At 40.3% G+C, this 25,917-nt stretch overlaps 1 protein-coding gene across 1 annotated transcript in view; it reads right to left on the bottom strand.

Moving 5' to 3' along the window:
• ARHGAP35 (Rho GTPase activating protein 35) overlaps positions 1-25,917 on the bottom strand; it is a 72,134-nt gene that overhangs the window by 20,523 nt on the left and 25,694 nt on the right. Inside the window, exons 2-3 of the mRNA XM_063140563.1 lie at positions 21,355-25,252; positions 6,073-6,217 (exon numbers count right to left, since the gene is read on the bottom strand). Coding sequence (XP_062996633.1) covers positions 6,073-6,217; positions 21,355-25,047 — 3,838 coding nt within the window. The 5' untranslated portion in view covers positions 25,048-25,252. The remainder of the gene's footprint in view (positions 1-6,072; positions 6,218-21,354; positions 25,253-25,917) is intronic.

Genomic DNA, 25,917 nt, shown 5'->3' with positions numbered 1-25,917 from the left:
GGATATATGAAAGACGCATAAATCATTTGTGTGTGACTGGATGCATGATTGATGATACTGCGCCACATTCCAGACATACCAGCTATTCAAACTTGCTTGAATGTAGACAGAGCAGAAGGCTACAAGCTGCAAATAAATTTGACATTCTCCAATTTCAACGCTGTTTTAATTAAGTTTAACCACAAACGAGGCCACTTCAATGACATGAAGGAAAGCCATTTTGATGTCACTGCCCTCAACATATTAATCACACCCTTATTAAACTTGGTATGTGGAACATTTAATCACTCACTCAGTTTGCTGGATGTTGATTGCCCTAAGATATGGTCAGAATCAGGAATGATGATGAAGCAGCTAAGTTATTCATTACTGTGTTTTTTGTGTACCTCGAAATGTTGGGATATTATGCTCGTTTTAAGAACATGATAATGTACACTGCCAATATTTTAATGAATCAATGACAGTATACTGATGTTCATCATAACCATGCTTTCATCCAACAATGTTAGACAGCATTTACCACTGGATCTGACCTTAGATCCAGAAATCCAAATTATCCTATGCCTCTACCCCCCAGACTCTGCCTAGAGGGCACGGGGGCAGGGAGACTGCTGTTGGAGGGGGAAATTCAACCTTGAATGCCCCTTCCTAGTTCTGGAGGAAACGTCCACGTCCTGCACTTTTTCCACATCAGACATCAGAGAAGGGGAAAAGGAGGCATGCTGGTGGTGGATCAATGGATATGCCAGGAGAGGGTGTGGATCCACAGCTCACTTGGTCCTTAGACCTGCCCCCAAATCAGCTCCTAACCTAGAACTGGCATAGATTATTGGGAGGGAATTATTTTTTAAAAAAGGTCTAAGGACTGAAGAAAGCAGTGGAACCACTGTTCCTCCCTCACTTCCACTCCACTGGGCACAAGTTCCACAAGTCTTCAGAAGGTTATGGCTCTGCACCCAGTGATAGGTACTTTGAAAAATGTTAGCTGCAAATATACATGCAAACATGTATGATGATTAAGCAAACTTTAAAATAAAAATCCATGAGTATGATACAACCGTTATGCCAAATTTTGATTAGACAAGCAATGACCAAGTCCTTGAGGAAGGAGATTAGAGAACAGAAGAAATTTCTTAATTGGCCTTGAGCAGTCAGTTAGCTAAGAATCATCTGCTCCAGACCAACGGAGTTCACACTTCATCTTGGGGGGCAGGGAGGATACTTCCAGGCACAGAATCACTTCAGAAATGCCCTGTGATTTCCAAGGAAAAAGGGGACCAGAGACCAATTCTGGGCCATATAGAAGCATCTTAAAAACAGCACAAGCAAGGTTTGTTGAACTACATTTGCTCATCCAAATACAAACATCAGCACCTGCAGAAAAAAATGGTTGGAATGCAGCAAAAGGAAGAAAATCTTGTACTGGCCCACACTAAATTTATGACTTGCCATCCAGTTATAAAATTCCAGGCAAATCTTGCTAGTGAAAAAACTAGAAGCTGAGACTGTGATCAGATTTCAAAACTGTGGCTCTCTTGGGCCCTTAGAATTTATGTCCAGCAATAATTTACAATCAGGAACTAAGCAAACATTCACAAAGGAACGTTGTTGATGATTCTCCCCCTTCAAAACTTTTTCTTAGAACTACTAAACACCATAAGATGCCTGAGAAGAATCATGTTTAGAGGCTCCAGTGTCAATCTGTTTTTTTAAGAAGTCTTTTGAGGGAGTTCCAAAAATAAAGAAAGGTAAAAATTGAAAATGTGTGTGCTCCTACAAAATAACTCCATTCATTTAGCCAATCAATGGGGCAAAGCAGTGGAGATGAGAACCACTAACGTATAAAAATTAAGAAGCCCAAGCTTTCACCCACAACAGAAAATAGCTGAGCCCAAAGTGAGAGCTATGAATGACACACACACTTCTTTGATCTAATGCAGACATTTATCTACAACTTCAGGTTTTCATATTCTCTGTGAAATGTCTATTTCCTGGTAACAAAGATAATCTTTATCTCTTGCCAGTGACAGTTCTATAGACTGAAGCATGACCATTAAAATAAATAGTTCTATGAGCTCAACTGCGGCACTAACCAGAATGTCTACGGGTATTTCATCTCTACAAGAACTTCGGGGTTATTAGTAATGATCAAGAATATCAGAAACCTTGCTTGTAAGTTGGTGGGTTAACAAAGCAGTACTCCAACCACCAGGGAACGAACTGTTTCAACAAGTAACCACACAAAGCTACAAGCAAATACCACACATACCACAATGTGAAACCATAGCCAAGATCCCTCCTTATAAGGAGGAAGTGGGGACTAAGCTACAAGGCCAAGTGAATGTTTTAGTCCACATAGTAGCTAACCTGACAATCTTATTTTTGCTGTAAATAAGAGAATAGAACTTGCACTTGCAAAGTCTGTCTTGCAGTTTTAGCCCCAAGGTTCATTGAGCATTTATCCTAAGGGGACACACGTATGCAAGGATTTCTTTTAAGGCTTCAAGATCAACCTGGCTAATAATTAAATATTAAAACAATCCACAGATGTTATCCAATTTCACCTACCGTTGCTGCAAGGGATAAAAAGAATCCATATTCTGTTTGAACTTCCACAGTTAGGCACATTATGTCAATTATTAATGCAGCGAAAAGGTGAGCTGATGAGGAATGAAGTTTGGAAGGCTATCACTTAGATGAGGTATGATTTTAACTAGTGAACGAGGTTTCAGCTGTCACTGAAAAACAGCAGTTCCACTTTTTATCTATAGGATTCATGATTCAAGTTCAAGAGGTTTTTAAGTATTATCTATGTTACCTTCCTATCCCTCCTCCAATGTTGTTAAGGCAGCATACATAGTTCCTCCTCACATACCCATATCTTCACAGCAATCCTGTAAGGTAGATTCAGCTAAGAGTTTGTGACTGTCCCAAGGTCACTCAGTGAGCTTCATGGCTGAAACGGGAATTAAACCCTGGCTCCTCACCATACCACACCAACTGTCTCAAACTCTGGGTGTAAACCTAGTACAGTGGTTTTTAACTAGAGATGTCATGAGCGCCCAACTGGATCTCTGCACCCTCCCACCCTCCGCTGAACTACTGTATCCTTGTGGTCGCACTCTTCGAGTGCTGCATGATCTGGAAGCGCCCCGCAGCTGCCAGTTTTATGCAAGATGGGGACTCCATAATTTTCGTATACTTAATGTTGCGCAAAATGGCAGATGTAAAGGGCCATTTCCGCAACATTAGAGACATAAAGAAGCCCGTGTATACTACCTTGACAAATTATTTGACAACTTTTGTGGTGGTGGCTGACTTCTACTGCTTTGGAATTAGCCAGAAGACAACAGAATCATTACATAGACATACCCAGAACATCAGAATGTCCACCTTCCAACAATAAAAATGTGCTGCTTGTCTTAGGCAAGTCCCTATTCTCTCAGCATCACACACATACCTGTATGCAAGACAGTGATAATCCTGGCCTACCTCACAGGGTTACAGAGTTAATGTGAAACCCTATGAACATTTGAAATGCAGTATTACAGTTCTATGGACCAAGATGACAAGCCTTGTTTTCTCCCTGCTGCCCAAGGCTTATCAGGAAAATCCCAGACACCAGTAGCCTGGACTCCTCTAAATGTTATGCTGACACCCAGGAATGTGAAATATTTCTTCAGCCCATTGCAAGGCTGGTGCCCAGAAATCTGAAGCTGGCTTTCACAAATAAGAAAGCAATGCTTCAGAATTCAAAATTGTTTTGTTAGCACCCCACTCTGCTGAGGTCCTGACAATACAACCTGTGAAAAGAGGCGTCTATTTTTACACGGCCAGGAAAAAGGAAAATATTACAGTATTTGGAATTCTGTGTTAGAAGAGGGTGAGCTATGATGCTATCTACAGGGTATTTCATCCTGGCTGAGACAACAAAATATAGAAGCACTAAAAAAAATCCTTTTCTTGTAGCTATTTATACAGTGCTGTCTGAATATATTACTGCCAAATATGTTAAAAGCAGCTGAAGGAAGCAGATTTCTGTGGAACATGGAATAATCTTTCTGATCTCACAAGACAACAGTAGGAGGAGTCAGCAAAAAAAAATAGACATAGCTGTGATGCACAAGGCAGACACCTAAAATTCTTTCGACATTTCAACACTCAGGACATCTATGCATGAGTTAGAGAGAAAGCAATACAGTTGAAGTATCCACTGAGCAAACGATTATTCAAGACGCTCTGGATTCCTGAGAAATTGGAAGTTTTTGTATCATATATAACAAGTATGTTATGTATGATACAAGACCTGCAACAAAATGTGATGTGGCTGAACTCCTGAAATGGAGCCATTCCACACATGCTCCATGCCCCCCCTCACAAAAAAAACAGCATTCTAAGCCCACTAAGCAAGCATGCTCATTCCTCACTGAGCTGTTTTACTGTTTTCCTCCCCTCTTCGTTTTTGTTTTCTGTAAAGGTGTTTTGTTTCATTTGTTTTTTACTTCTGCAGACCTTGGGATTTACCTATGCTTGGTGAGAATGGCGCTGTTTTGACTACATAAAACTTAACACACAGAAAATGAGTCTGCATTAGTATATGTGATTTCCTTTTATGGGTATGTGAAATAATACAAATCAAATCCACCATTTGCAAATTTTTATCTGAACCTATAGACATTTACATACAGAACAGGTTTGCCACTAAGATGAATCAACTGCTATACTACCCTAAGGCTTGAGTTCCTTTCAGGTAGAAAAGATACATCTTCATCCTGCTCCAAAAGGAGAGATGCATCTTCGCTCAGCCCCCAAAACTGCTTCTATCTGCACTGACTTGCACAGAAGGAAAGTGTAATCTCACATTAGGATAGTAAAGTACAGCAAATACTGATTTCACTATGCAGGGCAGGACCTTTTCTCTTACCTATCCCAAATACCTTGAAACCAAAGGGATATGCCATTTCAAAGCAAAACCCAATCACACTCTATAAATTATTGAAAGGAGCTAAAAACCAAATGGTGGAGGTGAAAATAAACAAATATAGCATGGGGAGGAAAATGAAATTAACCCAAACTGCACCACCAGCTTCCTAGATGCAAAAATGATACAGCCATAGGAAGAAATAGAAGGCCCTTAAAGCTTTCTCAACTCCGTGAACTGCACAAGTTAGCTGCTCACTGCTCTAGTTAAAATGGTGTGCAAAGATTAGAGTTAATCAGACAACAGCCCTTCGTTCAAAGAAGGAATTCATTTTGACAATACTTGCAAATAGGGGGAACATTCTACACCTGATAAACACCACTACAACCACTATCAAGTTGTTACCCTTTCAGTTACCTATTCAGGAAGGAAAACTAAGTTATGGTTTGGCAGCAACCAGAACATGGAGATTCAACCATAAAGATTAGATATTTCTGAAACTTCAGTTGAAGAGAAAACCAAATAAAATAACATGTAATTCATCTATAGACTACTTAAGCTTAGATGGCATTAAGTTAAAAGCCTGCAAAGCACAGCAGGCATATCCTTCAAAGACAGTTGAAACAATAGTTTCTCTTCTCTGCTGTTGCTAATCTGCTTTAAAAAAAATCTAACTTTTAAAAATAATGCAGAGAACACAGGTGAGAAAAAGGTATATTTAGACAATGTTTAGCCCAATCATTTTTCCAGAACTTTCCCTAAGAAGTTCTAAGTACAGTTTTGGTGGTTTGGGGTGTGAACGTTGCTGTTTTTAAAAGAATCCATAAGCCGCTATGACAACAGAAACCCACTGCTGGCTCATTTTACCCAAAATACAAACACACAACTGAGATAACATTTTATCAACAGTTTCATCAATTTGACTAAAGCATACATGTTACTCAGGCACAAAAGAAAAGTGTAAAAGAATAAGTATACAGAGCTACTGAACCATATGTTTCCCACCTCTGCCCCTCATATACAAATGAATCCATATACACTTTTATTAGTGCCTCTTTGTCTAAGAGGTGATGTCTAGGGAGGTAGCCAAACTGATTTTGTCCTAGGAACTCCGTGTTTAGCTGCCACCTCTTGCTACAAAGAGACCTTACCTGTTGCTTCAATGTACTCAATACATCTCTCAATAAAAATTGGAATGGGTTTTTCTGGTGTCACTACAGTGGTCAAAGGCACCCCAAAATAGTTGCTCTCCCATGTAGTCTTCGTGATAGATGGCCGAGGCTTAGGCTTTGGTTTCTGCAGAGAAGAATTTACCAGTGTTAATACAGTCAGAAGAATTGTGTTTAATGAAGTTTCACCCAAGTAACCAAAATGACAAAAAAAGGTGATCTCGGATTTAACTTTGAAATCTTTTGACCAGTTAGTCAAATGCAGACTATATTTCTAAACACAAATATAGGCTCAATTTGCTATAAAGCTACGCTTGTTGTTGATACATAAGTGGAATGTAAATGAATACAATTATATACTGTACAGTGTTTTGATATATAGATGAGTAACTAAATGAAATCTTTTTAAACTACTAGGCACTACCTGTTACGGGGGGGGGACTACACATAATTGGTTTATTGTAACAATAATATGAACATAAGGTACCTTTTACACCTGGCTGGCATACAGATTAAAACAGAAGCAAATACAAAATCCAACCAAACCCTAACAAGGAAGCATTCTGCATTTCATTCTCTGGACTGGGGTGCCATGATGCAAACTACATTCTATTCACTTTGAAAATAATGCTATGAACCGAACAGGTATTTCTTCCCACAGTGGATAAAGAACAGCAAACAAATAAGGATTGTTTCACTCTCAACAAGTCTTATTCTCAAGCAACAATGTGCCAAGAACAGCTTAGAGCAACAGTTACCAGGGCATAAAGCAGCAGGTCAAACTACAGCTTTACTCTAAGGAAGGAATTCACAAACGTTGAGGCTGCAGGAATGTATGTTTCAGAAGGAGTGTGGCTCATGCAAATTTACTTCAGGAGGAGGAAATAATCCAGCAGAAGCAAGGAGAAAAGCAAGATGGCCAAATGAGAAATAAGTTTTAAAGGAGAAATGGAAGAGTAAAATGCAGCTTGTACACACTTCAGCACATGACTGAGCTTCCTGCAGGTAGACCCACAACAAGAATTTCTAATACAGGAATAAGATTATTCATTCATTCAAATTTATGTACCGCTTTCCACAGCGGTATCGAAGCAGTGAGCATAAAACACAATGGCATCAAAACAATGCTAAATATAACAATAAAACTACACAACACAAAATAAAAACCAAACACACTTCTATGGATTGTTGGATACAGTATAGGTCATACTGCATGCAACAATCCATAGCTGGCTGGGTCATATTTTGGGGGATGCTTGCATTTTAAAGAAGTTTTAAGAAGTATGTCTAAACGTTAGAACTGTGGGGGCCTGTTTGTTAATTGATAAAGCATTCCAGAAGGTTGGTGCCTCAACACTAAATATTCTATTGCAAATGCTCCTCAGGATACTGGAGCACCCTCAGAAGTGATCCCTCTGATGATCACAGAGATTCGATAGGGACATAAGGGATGAGGTGTTTCCTAAGGTAACAGAAAATGTTCAGCCTACACAAATGAGGACTAAAAGCTGTGCTGAGGGGGAACGTCTCATAAAGCGAAGTTCTCAAGTGCACAGAGGCTTCTACTCATGTTCATCCATCCATTCATTTATTACATTTATATCTCACCTTTTTTCCTCCAAGGAACCCAAGGTGACATACTTAAGCCGCCACCTCTCCCATGTTTATCCTCACAACAACCTCCCTGTGAGGTAGGTTGGGCTGAGAATCTGCAAGTGGCCCAAAGTCACCCAGTGAGCTTCCATGGCTGAGTGGGGACTAGAACGGGGAGCTCCCAACTCCCAGTCCAACTCTGGGCTCTACACCACACAACATGAGTAGACGTTTCCCCCCACTTCAATTCAGGAAGGACAGGAACTGAGCAGACAGGGACATGTGCAGACTGAAAGCTTGCACTGGGCTTTTGTAATTATATGGTTCCTTCCAGGACTGCAAAAACATTTCCAGTTCCCAGGAGCCAAACATCTAATTTTCAGATACCAGCACTGCATAGGACTTGAAAAATGTCATCACATTTTTAAAATCTTGGCCAACTGGTTGCCTGGAACTGCTCTTACTACAGTTTTCTCTTGCATACTCACTTATGCATCCCCATTTTACTCTTCTTCCAAAAGTTTGCAAAGTCGTTATAACTCCTCCTATATATTCTATTACTGTTTTTCTGCTTTCTCATGAGATATGTGGTATCCGAAGTATTAGCTGGCTTCTGCATTTACTTTCCCAGGTCCGTGCCATGGCTGAAGTATGAGCTCCAAAAAACTGAAGCTCTCTTTTCGTGTGGTTATTATATACGATTGCACAATAAATTATATACAGTGATTACTACTGTTACTGAGGTGCTAAGCTGCTGGAGATAAGACGCAAGAAAGGGTAGATTCTGGATGGGGGTTCCACTCCCCCTGAAGAAGAAAGTTCATAGCTTGGGGGTTATTTTGGAACCATCTTTTTCACTTAAAGCTCAGATGGCCTCAGTGGCATGGAGTGCCTTCTACCAACTTTGGTTGGTGGTCCAGCTATGCTCCTATCTGGACAGGGATAACCTGATTTCAGTTGTCTATGCTATGGTAACCTCTAAGGTAGATTACTCCAGTGCACTCTACCTGGGGCTGCCTTTGAAGATAGTTCAAAAGGTGCAGCTCATGCAAAATGCAGCGCCCAGATTGACTATGAGTGGTAGAAGACCTGAACATAAAAGACCAACTCTGACCTGCTTGCACTGACTGCCTATAAGCTTCTGAACTCGATTCAAGGTGCTGGTTTTAACCTACAGGATATGGAATCACATGGTGGGGATGATTAAACTCACCACACTGTAGCCCCATTCCAAATCTCCCCTCACACACACAGTTGCATTTAGCAAAAGAAAAGAATTTGATTGATCTAATCATGCATGGGTCTCTTGTGTTATGCACAAGTTGACCCTTGGTGTTTGGATTTAAAGGTCTGAAAGAATTGGTTAGCAGGCAGGGTACATTATTATTATTATTTATTATTATTATTTATTTATATAGCACCATCAATGTACATCCCTCATGAATAGCGACTCAATTCAGCAATTCGCCTGATGATGCTATTGGTATTTGGACTCTGGAGAATGTTTTGCAAGCTCTCAGCCTCTCAACAGGAATGAGTAAGTGATGGGGGCAATTCTTGATCATGTGTAGTTTTGGAGGCCGCTGATATCACTACTTTAAGGCTACCTGGTCAGCTATAAGTTCAGTTCAGAAATAATGTAATGATTACACTCCATCCCAAAAATAGTTCTTCACAACATTCTCTCCAGATGAGGAAGTTGGCAGGAAACCTGTGAAAGATGGACACATTGCAGTAATTGAAAAGTCACAATGTGGTGTATGACTCAATTGGAAGGTGGCTTCCAGCTTGATAAGAGTTATACAAGGGCAGGTGCCTTGTTATTTTGAGCCCGGAGAAGGAGGTTATTGGCTAGAAGCAAGTTAGCTTCCCTTGAAGACATCTGCTGAACCATGTAGCCCCAGGAAACTTCTCTCCCCCCACCCCCGCTCCATTGTCTATGCCCCATTCCTAACTGAAAATTATCACTTCCTGTTTAGTCTGTTTCCATACAACTTCCTCCTCCAGAGCATTAGTGACAGAAGGATACTCAGAACAATACTGGTTTGCAACAACAGAGGCAAGGGAGTAACAATATTTTCAGACCACAGTTACAGAAAAAAGAAAGGCGTCAGACAGTATATTAAGGAAATAAATCAGTTAACTAAAACTTGATCATAAGACCCTCAATCTTACCCTACCTAATGGATAAACCATTCATCAGCCTAAATGCAATTTGTTAATTCAGTTCAATATAAAGTTGCCTGTCTCTCTTTCACCACTGGGTATACAGGCAAGAAACAAATCAGCAGCACTTTTAATATTAGGGGTTATTTATTATTATTATTATTATTAATTTATATAGCACCATCAATGTACATGGTGCTGTACAGAGTAAAACAGTAAATAGCAAGACCCTGCCGCATAGGCTTACAATCTAATAAAATCATAGTAAAACAATAAGGAGGGGAAGAGAATGCAAACAGGCACAGGGTAGGGTAAAACTAACAGTATAAAGTCCGCACATTAAATGTCTGCTATATACTTCTTTGTTAGAACAAAACCAAATGTATAAAGCTGCTCATGTTCCCTGGAGGAGATTCTGACTTGCAATAGGTGATCAGGTGGATGGCTACTTACAAGCCTATTTCACCTCATTCTCATCTCTGACCCAAGCGAACTTGTGTACATGTGCCATCTTCCACCCCTTCGTTCTCAGTCTTCACTGCTGCCAATCCTCTATTCATTCAAGCTGTCTCTCTTCCCCCCTCCACACTTGCTTCAATGCCCATTTCTTTCCCCAAGTCTTTCCTCCCATATTTCCTATCCATTCTGTAAGAGTTTATTTTCTACGCATTCTGTAAGAGTTAACTATCAGTTAACACATTATCTCTATCCTTCAGTTACTTCCCTCCTCTCCTGTCCACCTTAAGCTTCTTAGTGTGCAGTGTGCACACTAAATGCAGACTAAATTAGCAGCAAGAGCTATACAAGGACCATAGCTGGACAACTATTTCAGAGTCCAAACGTCAGCATAAAGTTTAGGCACATGAGTGACCATATTGACTTCACTGAATAAAATCATACATTTAAGCAGATATAAAATAGGTGACACACAGTTTGCCATGTCCTTTTTTGCTTGCTGTAAAAACACTGTACGTATGAATATTGCACCAGAAGTTAAACCCATGGCAGATTAACTTTCCAGATTAGATTAAACAAGCGCAACACAGAACCCTTAGGAAACTGCTGGCAGTAATACTGTGATGTACTGCCTACAACTACAGAAATGCCGCTGCTAACAAACAAATCCAGAGGGCAATAGAAACAGTCCTGTACATTTGATCATGACCTTAAGAAATAACAAAAGGGAGGCAGCCTTTTGAAAGCATGACGATTTGCAATCAGCACCTCAGAAATAATAATAAAAAGAGATACAGAGATGAGATAGGAAAGTATAATTGTGATATCTCCAATCAGTGAAAAACGTTCACACTGTACATCCTTTTAATGATGTACAACACAGCAGGTGAAAAGTCTAACACAAATCTTGAAGCTATGAATTTCCCCCTTCTTAAAGGCATTCTATAGCATTTATTTCCAGGCTGGCAATAGAATGAAAAGGAATTGGGACACATGTGACAGCTGCAGCCTCATTTCTCTGGCCAGAATGCCCTAGGGAGCATGACAGAGCACATCCAACTAGGAATGAGAAGCTAGAACACCTCACAGAGCCATTGTAAAACGCCAGATGCAGCTGTGACCTGCTCTACCCTCACCCTTGACCAAGAAGAAAGTCAACACGGGCAAAAATGGTATGTACGCCAAATTCCCACCCCAAGGAATTTAATCTAGTAGGAAAAGCATGAAACAAATGTAACTAAATAGAACAAACTTTGGAAAAATGAGACTGTCCTTTCCCACTTTAAAAATCTCTCTGAGCCCATACAGCTTTCTGCTATGAGGCCATACAGGTCAAAACATCTATCACATATCAATATGATGTGGTTAACAGAAAAGGACACAGCTATGTGGTAGAGAAGATGCTTTACATACAGAAGCCCAAGGTTCAATCTCTGGCGTTTCCAGTTAAAAGGACCTGGGACATGAGGTTATGGGAAAGATTTCTGCTTGAGAAACTGGAGAGTTGCTGCCAGTCAATAGACAATACTGGATGTAGAAGGATACATAGTCTGACATGGTATAAGGCAGCTTCCCATGTTCCTATCATTATCAAATGCTTCAGTCAGCAAAAGGGTTAAGAGCACAGGTTCCTGCTGGAAATGCCATTGCTGCGGTGCTTGCCAGATGTCGAGTGGTTCAGCCCACTGCCCTCAGCCAGGCATGTGTCTGTCATTAGGGAGCCATTAAAATGTTACACAACAGCAGCAGGCACTCAATGAAGAAAAAGTAACACCATTCCAATGCCTACATTTCTTTTAGCCTAGTTAACTCCTAGCTAGAAAAACATGTCAGGAATTCTCTATGCCTCACACACACAAAGTTCTAGAGGGACAATAACATATGCCAGGTCACAGATTTCACCTATCACTAGTACCATTTTAAGCACGGACTATGGCTATCTGACATAGTGGGCCAGTTTACACCTAATAGCAAATTGTGGTACTCTGAGTACTGGGCTGTTTGGGAGTTAAACAATCCAGGCGTTTATTTTATTTATTTATTTATTACATTTCTATACCGCCCAATAGCCGGAGCTCTCTGGGCGGTTAACAAACCTTGGGTTAATTACTGGGATGTTGAGCCCCTAAACAACCCAGCACTCCAGGTGTGCATGTCACTCTCACAACCTATGAATTGGGTTATCGTAGGTTGTTTACAGAAAGCATAAGTGAGGAGCATGGTGGAGGAACTGCTCTTCACACCCACACACTATCAGTAAGAATATACCTGCATTGACTATAAAGGGTACACAGACCTCCCACTTCCTCTTGCATGCTTACAGTTTCTATAACAGCAGCAGGTGTTTGAACCTCATCCTAGCACTAAGAAGCTTGCAAAAAAAGACTGCAGAGAATGTTGTTTATAATTTATAAATATGTTAAAAACTCATTTGGAATGTGGCCATGAAGAAAAGGATGGGGATAATGGGGTAAAAAGAATATACAACATATTCATCATGCTATCAAGGATACAGGTATCCACCAAAGTTAGTGGTGGTGGTGGTGGTGAATTTCCCATGCCGTTGTTTATTTAATTGCTCCAAAAGAAGTTTGCAACAGAAAGACAGTTCTGACTGAGAGGCTTGGGAATTTTAAAAAGTGTGTGAGGTTATTCTTGGTAATTTGACACAAATCACAACTTCTGTGGCTATCTGAGGGTCCTCTGCCAGTAACCTCTCAAGAAAAGGATTTTTGCCCCCCAGAAGCCTTTCTACTGTGTATATTACATTTCTTATTAATGAAGCAATTATATCAAAATCCTACAAAGCTCTTGCAAGGCATAATTAACTCCCTTTTATAAAAACTGCCATCAACAAAACAGAAACAATATTTAGCTATTTCACAGTGACTGAAGCTTTGTTCACATCTTCATTCCTCATGCCCCAATGCCATAATTTAGCTAAAACGTTATCATCATTAAAGATAGGTAAAATGAGGTAAAAATTGAGGTACATCTTTCTTTTGTAGAGCAGAATACATATTAAATCCATGTATTAGAACATAGGGATCCCTCCTGTGCCATCCTACTTGGCTGAAGCATCCCCCTCTCCCTTAAACTAGCCTGATAATAGCCTCTTGGCAGGCTATTAATGTTTTGTTCAGGCTAGTATCTTTTCTGGTCTCATATGCAAGGCTGTCCTAATAATGAAAATAGCATAATGTAGAACGATACCATTAAATCGGGTTATAGCTTCCATTTGCCCTTGAACATACAAGTAACACCTATGAGTGACTTATTAGCCTCACCGGGCTGGTTTGCATGATTGAACAGCCCGCCATAGTTTAATTAAGCCACGGTGGGCTGTGGTGCATTCTGGGTGGGATTTAAGCCATGGTAGGTTGTGGTGTGTTCCTGGTTGGTTGTGGCATGCTAACCTGGGGGCTATGGGTTATGCGAGAGTTAAATAACAATAGCCTATGGGTTATGCAGTGGCTGTCTAACCCTTGCATAACCCATGGTCCCCAGGTTTCCACAACATGGCAAGCCATGGCAGAGCATTGAATAATCAGAATGGGTTCAAATACGCCACAGTGTGCTGTGGCTTAAATAGCCAATGTGGCAACTAAGCCCCATCCCCTTGTCTGAGTGAATTACTGAGTATTTTGTGTCATATGAAAGAATTTAAGTCCAGAGATGCCATCATCTGCAAAATTATTTTCCCAACAATTAATTTGGAGGCTTGCCTTTAAATATAACATGTCTCTTGTTTTGGCCTGCTGTGTCTATGGCTATCCTGTATATAACCTCCTTGAGTGCCTTGTTTGGCAGACAGGCGTGGTACAAATCAAATGAATTAATAAATACTGCAGTTCAGTATATTATTCCTTACATTTTGGAGCCCCTGTGTTATTCAGCCCAGCTTAAGTAGATTTTTGCTAAGGTAGTTGTGGCTTTCAGAAGAAGTAAAGAAACTTGGATATTACTGGCTTTTATCAGGTGTTCTCATTCTCTAACCCCTTGTATCCTGACATTATGATCTGACCTCTTTTTCAAAGGCATATTTGTATTAAATTACTTTTTTTATATTCTATGCTGAACACACAGCCTAATGTTAAGGCATACATTTAGAAAAATGCAAGATATTACAGAAGCTGTATTCACACTAACATATTCCTCTGGAGCTTTTAGTAGTCATTGTAGTTCGCACATAAATAAATAAATAAATAAATTGTCTGCAAGCCAATTCGATTTCTGTGCTGGCAGAAGTGAAAGGGGCTTGCCTTCTTCTGCAGCCATGAATGAAGTCAAGCGAGGAGGGACAGAGCAATGTGCTCTTCCTCTGCCAGCTTGCTCATTCCTTATCACCTATAAGTGACCAGGCAAGTAGTTAAGAAGGCTGTATTAGAATAAAACAGTTCCAATGAATCTAGGAGACATTTCTATCAGGGTGGATAAAAACCGTTTTTAAAAAAATCAAAAAATTGGATTTTTTAAAATTTAAATTGGATTTTTTTAATAAAATGCTTTTTGAGGAAAAATCTATCTAAAGATAGTTTTCTATTTAAGATACATTATAGTCCAAAGGTTATTCATCATGAAATAAGGATTAGTTTTTAATTATGTAGAATGAGATTGTTTAAATTTTTTGGTAAATGAATTCCATTAATCCATTCACAATGTCATGCTCTTCCAGAGGTTTCTGTAAGATTATTTTTCTCCTTCCAATAAAGTACAGCAGAAAAGTTGTCCAAATATGAATGATTAACCTATTAAACTGGAGATAGTTCACCTTGCAATAATTTCATAATTATCTATCTATGATGAGTTTCTAATATCAGTATTTTTTTTTATATAACTGTAAAACTAATCTGAAAAGTTGCTATTCTAAAAATGAAACCTTCATCTGGTTGTAAATATTAAGATCATACCAGCAAGAATGAGTCTTTGGTAACTCTGAGTTGTGTAAAACATAGCAAGGAAGAGTGCACTTTTAGGGGGGGGGGGATTACATGATTAAATCGATTCTTTCTGAGTAGTGATTTAAATTGTGATTTTAATCAAATTGATTTAAATCAAATCCACCCTGATTTCTATTTGAAAGAAGGAAGATTCTTAATTTTACACGTTCCAATAGCAGAAACCATTGACAACAGCAGCAAGATGTACAGGAAGAAGGCAAATAACTACCAATTTTATGATATAGATATGTTCTTAGCTAATTTTTCATCTACAAGTTAATGAAACGGGTTTGGTTCTTCAGTTATTTCCAAATTATTAACTTCCACTTCTTTAAGTATGCTTTTTGTCCTGCTCATGGATTTCCCATAGGCATCTGGTTGCCTACTGTGGGAACAGAATGCTGGACAATACAGGCCTTTGGTCTGATCCAGCTGGTCTCTTCTAATGTTGTCTAGCATCCAGATAGGGTTTTCGCAGTCAATTCAATCCTTGGTTTTTAATGAGGCTGCCAACATGACGATCAATGAGTGCCAATGGCAAAGTGCGACCAAGACCAATTAGTTAATTTCGGAACAGTGAAATTTGGTAGCTTTCTTAACTATTATCCATATTAAGTTATTAGGTTAAGCAATTTATAGTCCATAGTTAACATGCATTTTTAAGGTTCTGCTGCTGCATTTAAGTGAGAAAACTAGAGAAAATTAAGTCACTGTTTCTATTCACAATTGGCTTAGACCTTGCGCTGAATCAGCTATTTAATTGCAGTCTGGGAATGCAAATAAAAAGGGGCAGATTTATCATGAAAAAAAGTCAATGTGACAGAAGCAAATAGAAAACCATGATACAGGGATCTGAGAATTGGACTGATGAAGTTGCAGGCAATGGAGAGTTTAAGCCTGTATCCAGGTTGAATGGGTCATATTAAGATTATAATACTGTCTAGTGCTGGCACAGACAGCGATTCTGGGGAGCTGTGTGCATGCATGTAAAAGAAAAAGTGCTCTCAAAGCCTGTTTTACCTATGGAACAAAGTGCATGCACATTTTATAATGCACTTTCCACTAGGGACTGGGGAGAGAGAAGGTATCAACAGACTATGGCTAAGCTATAAAGCAGGCAACACATCAATGAAATGTGTACAAAACTTGAGGAAAAATTAAGATGTCAGAAAACAAACCACTTGCAATTCAGAGACCACTCTGTCATCTCTAACACCACTTCCCTTCCTTGAATTTAGTGACCATGTATACCCCGTTGTCCATGAAACAAGCTAGGATTTCAGGAAAGAAAGCTGTCCTCCCATCCCACTGAAAAAAGTAGAATCATAGAATCATAGAATAGCAGAGTTGGAAGGGGCCTACAAGGCCATCGAGACCAACCTCCTGCTCAATGCAGGAATCCACCCTAAAGCATCCCTGACAGATGGTTGTCCAGCTGCCTCTTGAAGGCCTCTAGTGTGGGAGAACCCACCACCTCCCTAAGTAACTGGTTCCATTGTCCTGCTCTAACAGTCAGGAAATTCTTCCTGATGTCCAGCCAGAATCTGGCTTCCTGTCACTTGAGCCCGTTATTCCGTGTCCTGCACTCTGGGAGGATCGAGAAGAGATCCTGGCCCTCCTCTGTGTGACAACCTTTTAAGTATTTGAAGAATACAAAGACCATCATCTGGCCTGAAGCAAGCTACACTATCTGATGAGAGATGTCAGAAAAATAATTTGCAGAATTTTGAACCTGATCTTACCAGTTTGCTCTTTGAAGCCAAAATTTTTACCTAACCCCTATTTCAGCATGTCATCTATTCAATGAGACGTCTTTAATTACTGGGCTTAAAAGAAATATCAGCACAATCAGAGGTAATAGACTTCTCTATTAATAATAATAATAATAATAATAATGTTATATAAAAAGAAGCTAATGTAGACACTTCATCCATTGAATGACTGATGACCCTAAGCACGTGTAGAGGTACCTTTCTATCACCACATAGAGTCCATATCCAGCCTGAACACATCTTGATTATAAGAACTTCTAGGTTAGAAGGAACATACTTTAACCCCAACACCTCTTATTTTATAAGTTAAGTACTGAGTGGGGTAGAGAATTATTTGGGGGGGGGGGGAATGCTGTAACAATCCTGACACATCACTTCAGTGCAAGCCCAGTTTTATCCACATTAAGAGAGACAGTAGCTATTCTTTTAAAAACCATGCCTGCCCAATCTCATTTCATCCTTGACCTTAACATTAAACGTGCCTGTAGTTATTACTGGTGGACCTGCAGAGTTGGTGGGCATTGCTGCTGAAGATCCAAGCCACCGAGGGTGGTCAAGGGAGCATTTGTACTGGGCTTGCCTGATAAGACTGACGTGTAGGTACTGCTCCTAGAACTAAAAGGCTGTTTCAGAGCATCAGACATGAAAGACTAAGCACAGCACTAAGAATAACGAAAGCAAAAGATACCCTTTACTTTGAAGGCCCACAAAGCTAACTATTGCTACATAAAAGCTCAGAGAATATTAATGCTGCTAACTCTTTAATAGGTAACTATTTTTAAAAGTGGGATGCCACCAAGTATTCCTATTCCACTCTGTGATTTATTCCATAACAATACAGCTTTTCCACTATTTTGTCTTTTCCCCATTATTTAAGATGCTCTCGTACACTTTCAACGGAGCCTGAAATTAACAAAAGCTTTCAATTTACTTAACTGTTCTTGCATCAGCTTTAGGTTTTATTAATTGCGTCTGTACTTAACTTGTGCTCCCTCTGCTGATTATATAGCAGTTTAGCACCTTCCCCTCCTCTCAGCCCCTTAAGGATTTCCTCCTCCTCCCTGAAAGCATTCCAATCATAGCTTTTGGTCGTTTTCTGATGGTAAGCTAACATTTCTATAAACCGCTTCTATATGTCTTGAAATTGCTTAGAGGATTGACCAGCTCCTCCTGCCCTACACTTCCAACTCTACTCTCTTTCCTTCACTAGCAGTTCAAACAGGTGCCATAATACAAACGTGGCCCACACAGGTTTCACTGTCCCACACTGGAAGGTAAGAGTTAATGATATTCACACACTTTCTAATCAAGAGTTGTTTTCCTACTGGGAGATCCAAGAAACCATTGTGGAATTCATGACTGAGTATGGTTCTCTAAAAATAGGCTTCTAGCTTTTTCTTTCAGCTTTGACTGTATTAAGCCATAACAGATTTTTGAAGCAAAATATAATAGATTTTTTTAAACTAGAAAAAGAAAGCTCTGAGCCATTATTCAAGCTTTCTCAAAAAAAGTGTTTTACCAGTCCAGCCTGCCTTTGTGTTTTTCTCTTTTCCAGGAACAGGGCTCTAATGCCAATGAAGAGAAGTATACCCTGCTGGCAAGGGGACAGCTGCTGCAAGTATGAAATCACCACTGTTTTGCAAAGCAGTCACGACATTGTTTAAAGAGACAAAAGTCTTTGCATGGAAGAAATGAACCTACTTCTGTTCAGTAGCTTTTTGTGTTGCAATGAGAAAAAAAATCTCTTCAAAAGCCCAGGTTAAGAAAATAATTCAGTGAAAGCTAAGTTTGAAATGAAGAGGGTTGTCTTAAAACTTGTGAAAAACAGCTCTCTCCAAATAATCTATTTACAAGGCTGCATTTTCTTGAACATTTCAGATAGGATCTTGCAAGTCATTCCATCTCAGAATAATGAAGTTCCCAAATAAACACAAACTTCACATTGCATACCAGACAACATTAGTATTCACTACTGCTTAAGGCATCAGCTGCTTCTTGTTCATAATTTGCTTTTAGAAGCTGAATTTTATGGAGGTGGTACCTAACCCCGGTTAGATTGAACAAGATAAGTGATCAACATTCAGCAAATTGTTGGAGAGGATGTGGGGAAAAAGGAACGTATTTACATATGTGGTGGCAATGCAAATATGTACAAAGATTATGGAAGATGGTGTTCTCAGAAATTGAAGAAATAGTGGGAATGAAAATAGAACAAACACCAAAAATAGCATTGCTGTCACTATTTGAAGATATAAAGTGTGGAAAAGGAACTATAGAGCTGATATCGAGTTTGTTGGTTGCAGCACGATTGATGATAGCTAGGAACTGGAAGATCCAAGGGGAATATTCTATTGAGGAGTGGTATAAAGTAGTATGGGATATAGCCATTAATGATAAACTGACATGTAATATTAAGTGGAGAAAAGGCGTAACTAAAATAAATGAGTTCGAAGGAATTTGGAAACAGTTCCTAGTGTTCGTGTTTACTAAGGGAAATGGGAAACCACCATCAGAAGAAACGATTAGATTTTGGACTCAAGAATGATCCCGAGGTGGGGGGTGCACTTTTATGTTAAGAATGAAAATGTTGTAGTGTGATAAGGCATATGTAATAGTTTTTGATATTTGTACTCAACAATTATTCAATATGTATGAAGCAGATATTTGATGTATTTCTTTTTCTTATTGTGTTTGTTTCAATTATATTTTGGAAATGTTCATTTATGTTTATATAGTGTTGAAAATGAATAAAAATTATTAAAAAAAAAAAAAAAAAAAAAAAAAAAAAGAAGCTGGACTTGAAAAAAGAAACATGGAATCTTAGGGGGGAAATACATAGACTTGCATTAACACAATTCACATAATTCTTAAGCAGACACATTAGATCTTTTATCTTGATCGGAGAAGTTTACCAGGAGCAGTCATCTCAAAATAGGTGCAATAATATGAAGGCAAGAGTGAAAATGCTACATTTACTTTAGTTTTCCCAGCAAACTCTAGAAAAAGTTTGTTGACACCCTTCTGATTCTAATGAGTGCTCATATAGACGGGGCCGGTGCTACCATAGAGGCCAATCAGGCGGCTGCCTAGAGCACCAAGCTAAGAGGGGCGCAGGGCACAGCGCAGCACTCACGCGCGTTGGCTGTGAGATGGCCTGTTCAGCCGAAGCGAAGCCAGGGACGCTGGGGTGGGGCGGCTCCACGTTCAGACTTCTGGAACGCGCTCGGAAGAGAGAGAGGATGTATGGGGTGCATAGGGTCTTTGAGTGAATGCATGTGTTCATGCGTGTGTTTGTTTGGAGGGAGTGATGCTGAGTGTGTGTGCGCGCATGCGTGTGAGTTGGGGGGGTCTGATTTGGGGGTGATATTCCTATTAAATAATGCATTTTAGACCCATAGACGTTCCTTTCCAATTTGTTTGCTATAATTGGCATGATGTATTTCTTGCACTTTAAAATAAATTTAGCAGTTTCAAGTTTTGTGCTTTCTATTTTTTTCCAGGGAACATAAGTTCTTAAAAATCAAAGTTGGCATTTGGTGTGTGTGTGTGTGTGTGTGTGTGTGTGTGTGTGTGTGAGAAAGTAGCTCACCTTGCCTAGGGCGCAAAATAGTCTGGCACTGGCACTGCATATAGAGACTCTGCTAAACAGTTAAAGAAAGATAACCATCCATATCTCACACACTGAGCAAGTTTGGATGATCAAACAACCCATAGTTAACCAACCATGGGTTATTTGTGAGCAAGCAAGCATGCTGGTTCCACCTTCTGGCTTCCACTTTCAATTAACAACACATAATAGTTTACCCCCACCCACCCCCCATTCCTGGTTATTTCATGATGTCCAAACCCGGAACTCTGAGTTGTTCATGGTTTGTTTACAAAATAACCCAGAGTTTCTGAGTTCAGATGTCACAAAACAATCCAGGAACTAAGTGTTAATGGAAAGTGGAAGTAGTGAGAGGGTGAGAGACAGTGCATCCATGCTCCCCTGCCAATTCCTGGGTTAAGGAATTCAGGCACTGGTCAAGTCATTGTATCCAAAACTTTCCTAAAACACATGCACTTCACTGTACAAAAAAATATGTCCATACCTACTTTTACTTTTCATGGAAGATGTGGGGCAAACAACCAGATTTCTTATGGACTCAAAACTGCATAGTTGCATAATGAATGTTCTTGGGATATGCAGAGATTCCTTGAGACCAATCTGTCTCCCACCCACCCCAACCCCACATAGATATCCAATTTCCAAAGCAGTATTAATCTGGATTGGAGGTAAAAAGCTGCCAAACTATAGAACATGCAATTAAAAATACATCTAAAGTAATAAATATTACCTTGGTTGTCCTCCTTAAGCTACGCAAGATATTCCTTTTCCTTGGATCTTCATCAGTAGTTTCATATGGAATTACAGCATTATCTCCCTTATATCCTTGGGACGTCTGGTCTTCTTCTTTCTTCCTAATAGGCCCCAGTTCATCATCACTCCCTACACTGAAACTGGTCCTGAAACTGGCAAATCTCCCAAGTCTTGTGCATCTTGTCCGATACAACACTGGTTTACTAATAATGGAAACCTTTCGACCACGTTCTAGGGAGCTTGTGTCCATTTCACTGTCCGACCCATTGCCGCTGCCATTAGACTGAGTTTTGTTTATGTTACGAATGGTAATTATTTTGCCTTGGGTGCTGTCATGAGGCACAGAGTAGATATTTTCTTCCTCATTTCTTGGTTTTACTACTGCATCCATGGGTTCTGCATAATCTGAAGGGTCAAAGCCATCTGTAGGTGGCCAGCTACTAGAAGTCACAGACTTCCTCTGTCCATCCCTATGCCCTTGATCCAAATAAGAGAGATCCCCCTTTGTGATATCAAAATGGACAGGGGGCTTTGGTTTCACTGGCGGAGGTACTTTGTTGTTCAACTTGCTTTCAAAAGTGCTCATAACAGAAAAGACAGAAAGACCATCATTCCCCTCCAGTTCCATGGAAAGTTTAGAAAGATCTTTGGACAAAGTGGGTATGGACGTGTCCTCTCTGAAAGGGCTGTAGGTTGGAGGCTCAATATCTTCTTCTGAATCCTGAAGATTGGAATTGCAAAGAGGTGAGCCAGCCCGGGGAGAATTGAACACTTCTTCTGTAGTACTGCAGGCTTCAGCAGCATTATCATACATGTGAGTGGCCTCAATTATGTTTTTTCTCTCGACTACGTCTTTGAAAAACAGATGAAAAATCTCTAGTTTATGTCGAGGCTGACTACAAGGGATGGTTGCAAACTTTCCTTCTATATCCTGGGCAATTTCCTCTCCTTCAGTTAACTGTTCTCTACTTAAATCATTGTCTAGAACATCTATTGAGTCATCAGTGAGTGCCACTATCTGAACAGGAATAATATCCTGCACTTCACAAAGAAAGGCACGTAACATAGCCAAAGATGCTTTACGTTTTGCCGAATAAAACAAAATGTAGCCATGGACCAACCAGCTTTTTCTAATGCTAAATGAGGAATGGTATGAAAGCAAGGAGAGTTCTATGCGCCTCTTGTGTGGTCCTATGGGATATTCAAGTAACACAGAATTGCTACTTCCACAATGGGAAGGCCTACAGGTTTGGGACTGAAGAATAGGTAGAAGAATATCATCTGCGTTAAAAGGATCTCCACACAACAAGCACATAACAATCCGCAAGTCAATATCAGCCAGATCTTTAATACTTGCTGTTGAGCTCATAAGATTTAAGTTGCGCTTCGAGTCTAGCAAGGCTTTCAAAACTTGACTGATTTGCTTTTCATTAATATTACGCCCATATCCAATGCCAGTAGAAGCAGGATCAAGGAACACACATTGTAGCTTACTGGCAATTTGCTGTCCTTGCTGTATTAAGCTATGTAGTGTTTCACCACTGGTATCTCCTCTCTTATTCACTAGAATCAGCGTCAAAGGAAGATGAACTAAGTGGTTGTCCCTTCGGCCAAGGGTAGACTCCCTACTCTTTTCAATACTTTCAACAACATAAGACAGAGATTCCTTAGAGTTATAAAGGCAGAGGCAACCATGTGGCTGAAATGTTGGTGTCTGGAAAGAATTAACAGGAAGTCTGACGTTACCCTCTATCGGTCTCAAAGAGAGTTCATACATTTTCCCATCTATCACATACTTGTCATCGTTCGTGCAAAGAGCTCGAATCTCATTTGCTAATTCACGTGCGAGTCCATCTTTACCAAGAATGACTAGGTTGATTCTATCTATATTGGAATCTGAAAGCAAGTTTTTCTGATTGCGATCTGATGGCCTTATAAACCTGGAACTTATCAAGTGCTCAATTTTAGCATCTATGCAAGCTGGACAGCTGGGACAGGTTTCCTTTGTTGGGTGGTACACAAAATGAATGTGTTTTAAGATCAGAGCATCTCGCTCAGCTTGTAGCTTTTGTAATGCTTTAAATCTTTGCTCTTCACCCAGCACATCCTGGATGACACCCATTTTCTCCTTGCTGGGTTTGGCATCCAGCTCCAGTTCATAGAAGAGCTCTGAATATTCTAGAAGCAGCTCTTGAAATTCCTCCTTAGCCTTTTCTATAATTTGCTTTTGATGTCTGCTATAAATATCCATGTAGACAGACTCTTCAAGCCACATATAAAAATCCTCATTCATGATGAAACTGCGAGCCTCTTCCCAAGGTTTTCCTGGTGTTATGAAAGGTGAAGTCTCCAAATTCTCTTTGAAGGCCCTTCTCATTTCTGCCCTTTTCCTTTCATCCCTCAGCTTTTCTAGATGAGCTTCATAGAGCTGCTGTGCAGGCAGGGTCTCCATCAGATCAAATGGAATGCGGTCATTCTCCATGTTGTCGATATGGCTGGTGGCATCCCAGGGAGTCTCCTCAAGAACAACAAACCACTTTAAGAAGTCTGGCTTAGTCTCCAACAGTTTCTCCACTTTTATGCAGCTCAAGTGATTTATGTCATCAAGGTCTGGAATGAGGGCATCAAAAGCAAGGGGCAAAGCAGCAAGATACATCTTCCTCCTGCGCTCTATATGCTCTTGCCTGAGGCGATGAATGTGCTGCAGGAAGAGCTTCTTGGCTTTCTGTGTCCCTTCCAGATACACATAATCCTGATACTCTGGAGAGGACTGCATCTTCCGTGAGACATTCAACCAAGTCTCATTGTGATTTTTGACAATGCGGCTCACCAGCCACTCGTATTTATCTTTTGCAGCAGCAATCTGTTGGCTCTGATGCTTCAAAGCCTCAAAGTAAGGGATAATTTTAGTCTTGCCCCTGCTTTTGTCGATCAGCTGCACTAAAGTGCTGAAAGCCAAGTCAACATTCACATTGGATCTGGCAGACGTCTCAACCACCTGGAGGTTCTTTTTGCTTAAGGCAAAAGTGTGCGCATCTCTAATGTACCGCTCCACGCCTTCATCACACTTTGTCAGAACTACCACAGTGGGCTTTTTCGTTTTTGTGAGTTGATTGTACAGGTTTGAAACAAACTTGAGCTGATCGTCAAAGTTCCTGTTCATACCCCTGCTGACATCAATGCAGAGAAGAAAGCCATCTATCAGGAGCTTCCCATCCGGCATCTGCTTCTGTTCAAAGTCCTGCTCCAGCCCAAGCTGATCAGTGCAAAAGTACATGAGCTTTTCAGCTGATGCAAGTTTAGTTGCAGCAGCCCTTTTGATGTAGGGCTGCAGGGCTGTGCTGCGGTGAGGCTGGAAAGTTTGATCATCAATAAATTCAGTCTGTTCCACAATATGCATTTTACATTCCACACAGTCCTCCAAAGAACGCACAACTTCCCCCCAGTACAAGAAGTGGTCATTGTTAACAACTCGTCCTCCAAAGTCACTGGTGCTGAGAACTGAAGTGTGGTCCAAATGGAAGTCATCTGCCCTGGGCCGTACAAACCGATTGCACAGGCAGGATTTCCCAATGCCACACTGCCCCTTCTCTTTTTCTGTCCCAGACAACCCCACCACACTGATGTTGTAGGTGGGAATGCGAACATCTTGCTTCCTTGCCATCATCATCGTCCAAACATCCTGTTACACTTGGCTGCTTCGTAGGGTATTAGTGTCTGCTGTACTTCCATACAATCTCAAAAATGATTGGGTGACTATTAGCAATCCAGGTGAATGATCGCCAGAGCAGAGAAGATGGTTGTTCCCATGCTGCGTGCACCGGCGGCAGCTCAAATGTCACTGGTCCTCACAACTGGATAGACAGCATTTCCCCCTAGAGAAAAGGAAAAAGAAATAGTCTTAGGATGTTTGTGAAATTATAGCACAAGTACAGTTAGACGATCTTTAGCACAAACATAAGATCATGTTAGGCTTTATATGTATTACTAAGACAGATTCAAAAGGAAAAGGGAACAGCCCCTTCAAGCTGACTTCAAGGTGGTGTTCTGAAAACTTTCTATGGAGCTGGGTATCTCTCAGAGGAAGCAAGCAAGCAACAGCTCTTGTGTCATATTTAGAAATGGGTAAAGGATGGATGGGCTCTGAAGGCAGCACACAACGGGGGTGGGTAGTTAGTTCCACAGATAGCTTCACCACCTCACCACCTTTCTGGAAAAGGAAACATCCCACTGTTAATAGTAGCAAACATGAGTGTTGTGTTCCTTTGCAACACAAAGCTAATAAGACCCTTCTTTATCTTGCAGGAAACCTCCAGGGATACTTCCAGACTGGGGGCTCCTAGAGCTAACAATCAAAAGTAATGTGCTGCTAATCTATCTTTTCTTCCTTAAAAGGTTTTTTTTTATTAAGGAAAAATATGGAAGCAGCAGAGGGAACCACAGGAAGACTACAAATTGAAGGCTATATCACCTGGACCCCTTGTAAAATTCCATGAATGTGGCCATTCCACAATAAAAGCCTTGTCAGGAAACACTACAA

Source organism: Elgaria multicarinata, chromosome 13 (genome assembly GCF_023053635.1).
Source record: "Elgaria multicarinata webbii isolate HBS135686 ecotype San Diego chromosome 13, rElgMul1.1.pri, whole genome shotgun sequence".
NCBI classification, from domain to species: domain Eukaryota; kingdom Metazoa; phylum Chordata; class Lepidosauria; order Squamata; family Anguidae; genus Elgaria; species Elgaria multicarinata.
This window is presented reverse-complemented; position numbering and strand designations above follow the sequence as displayed.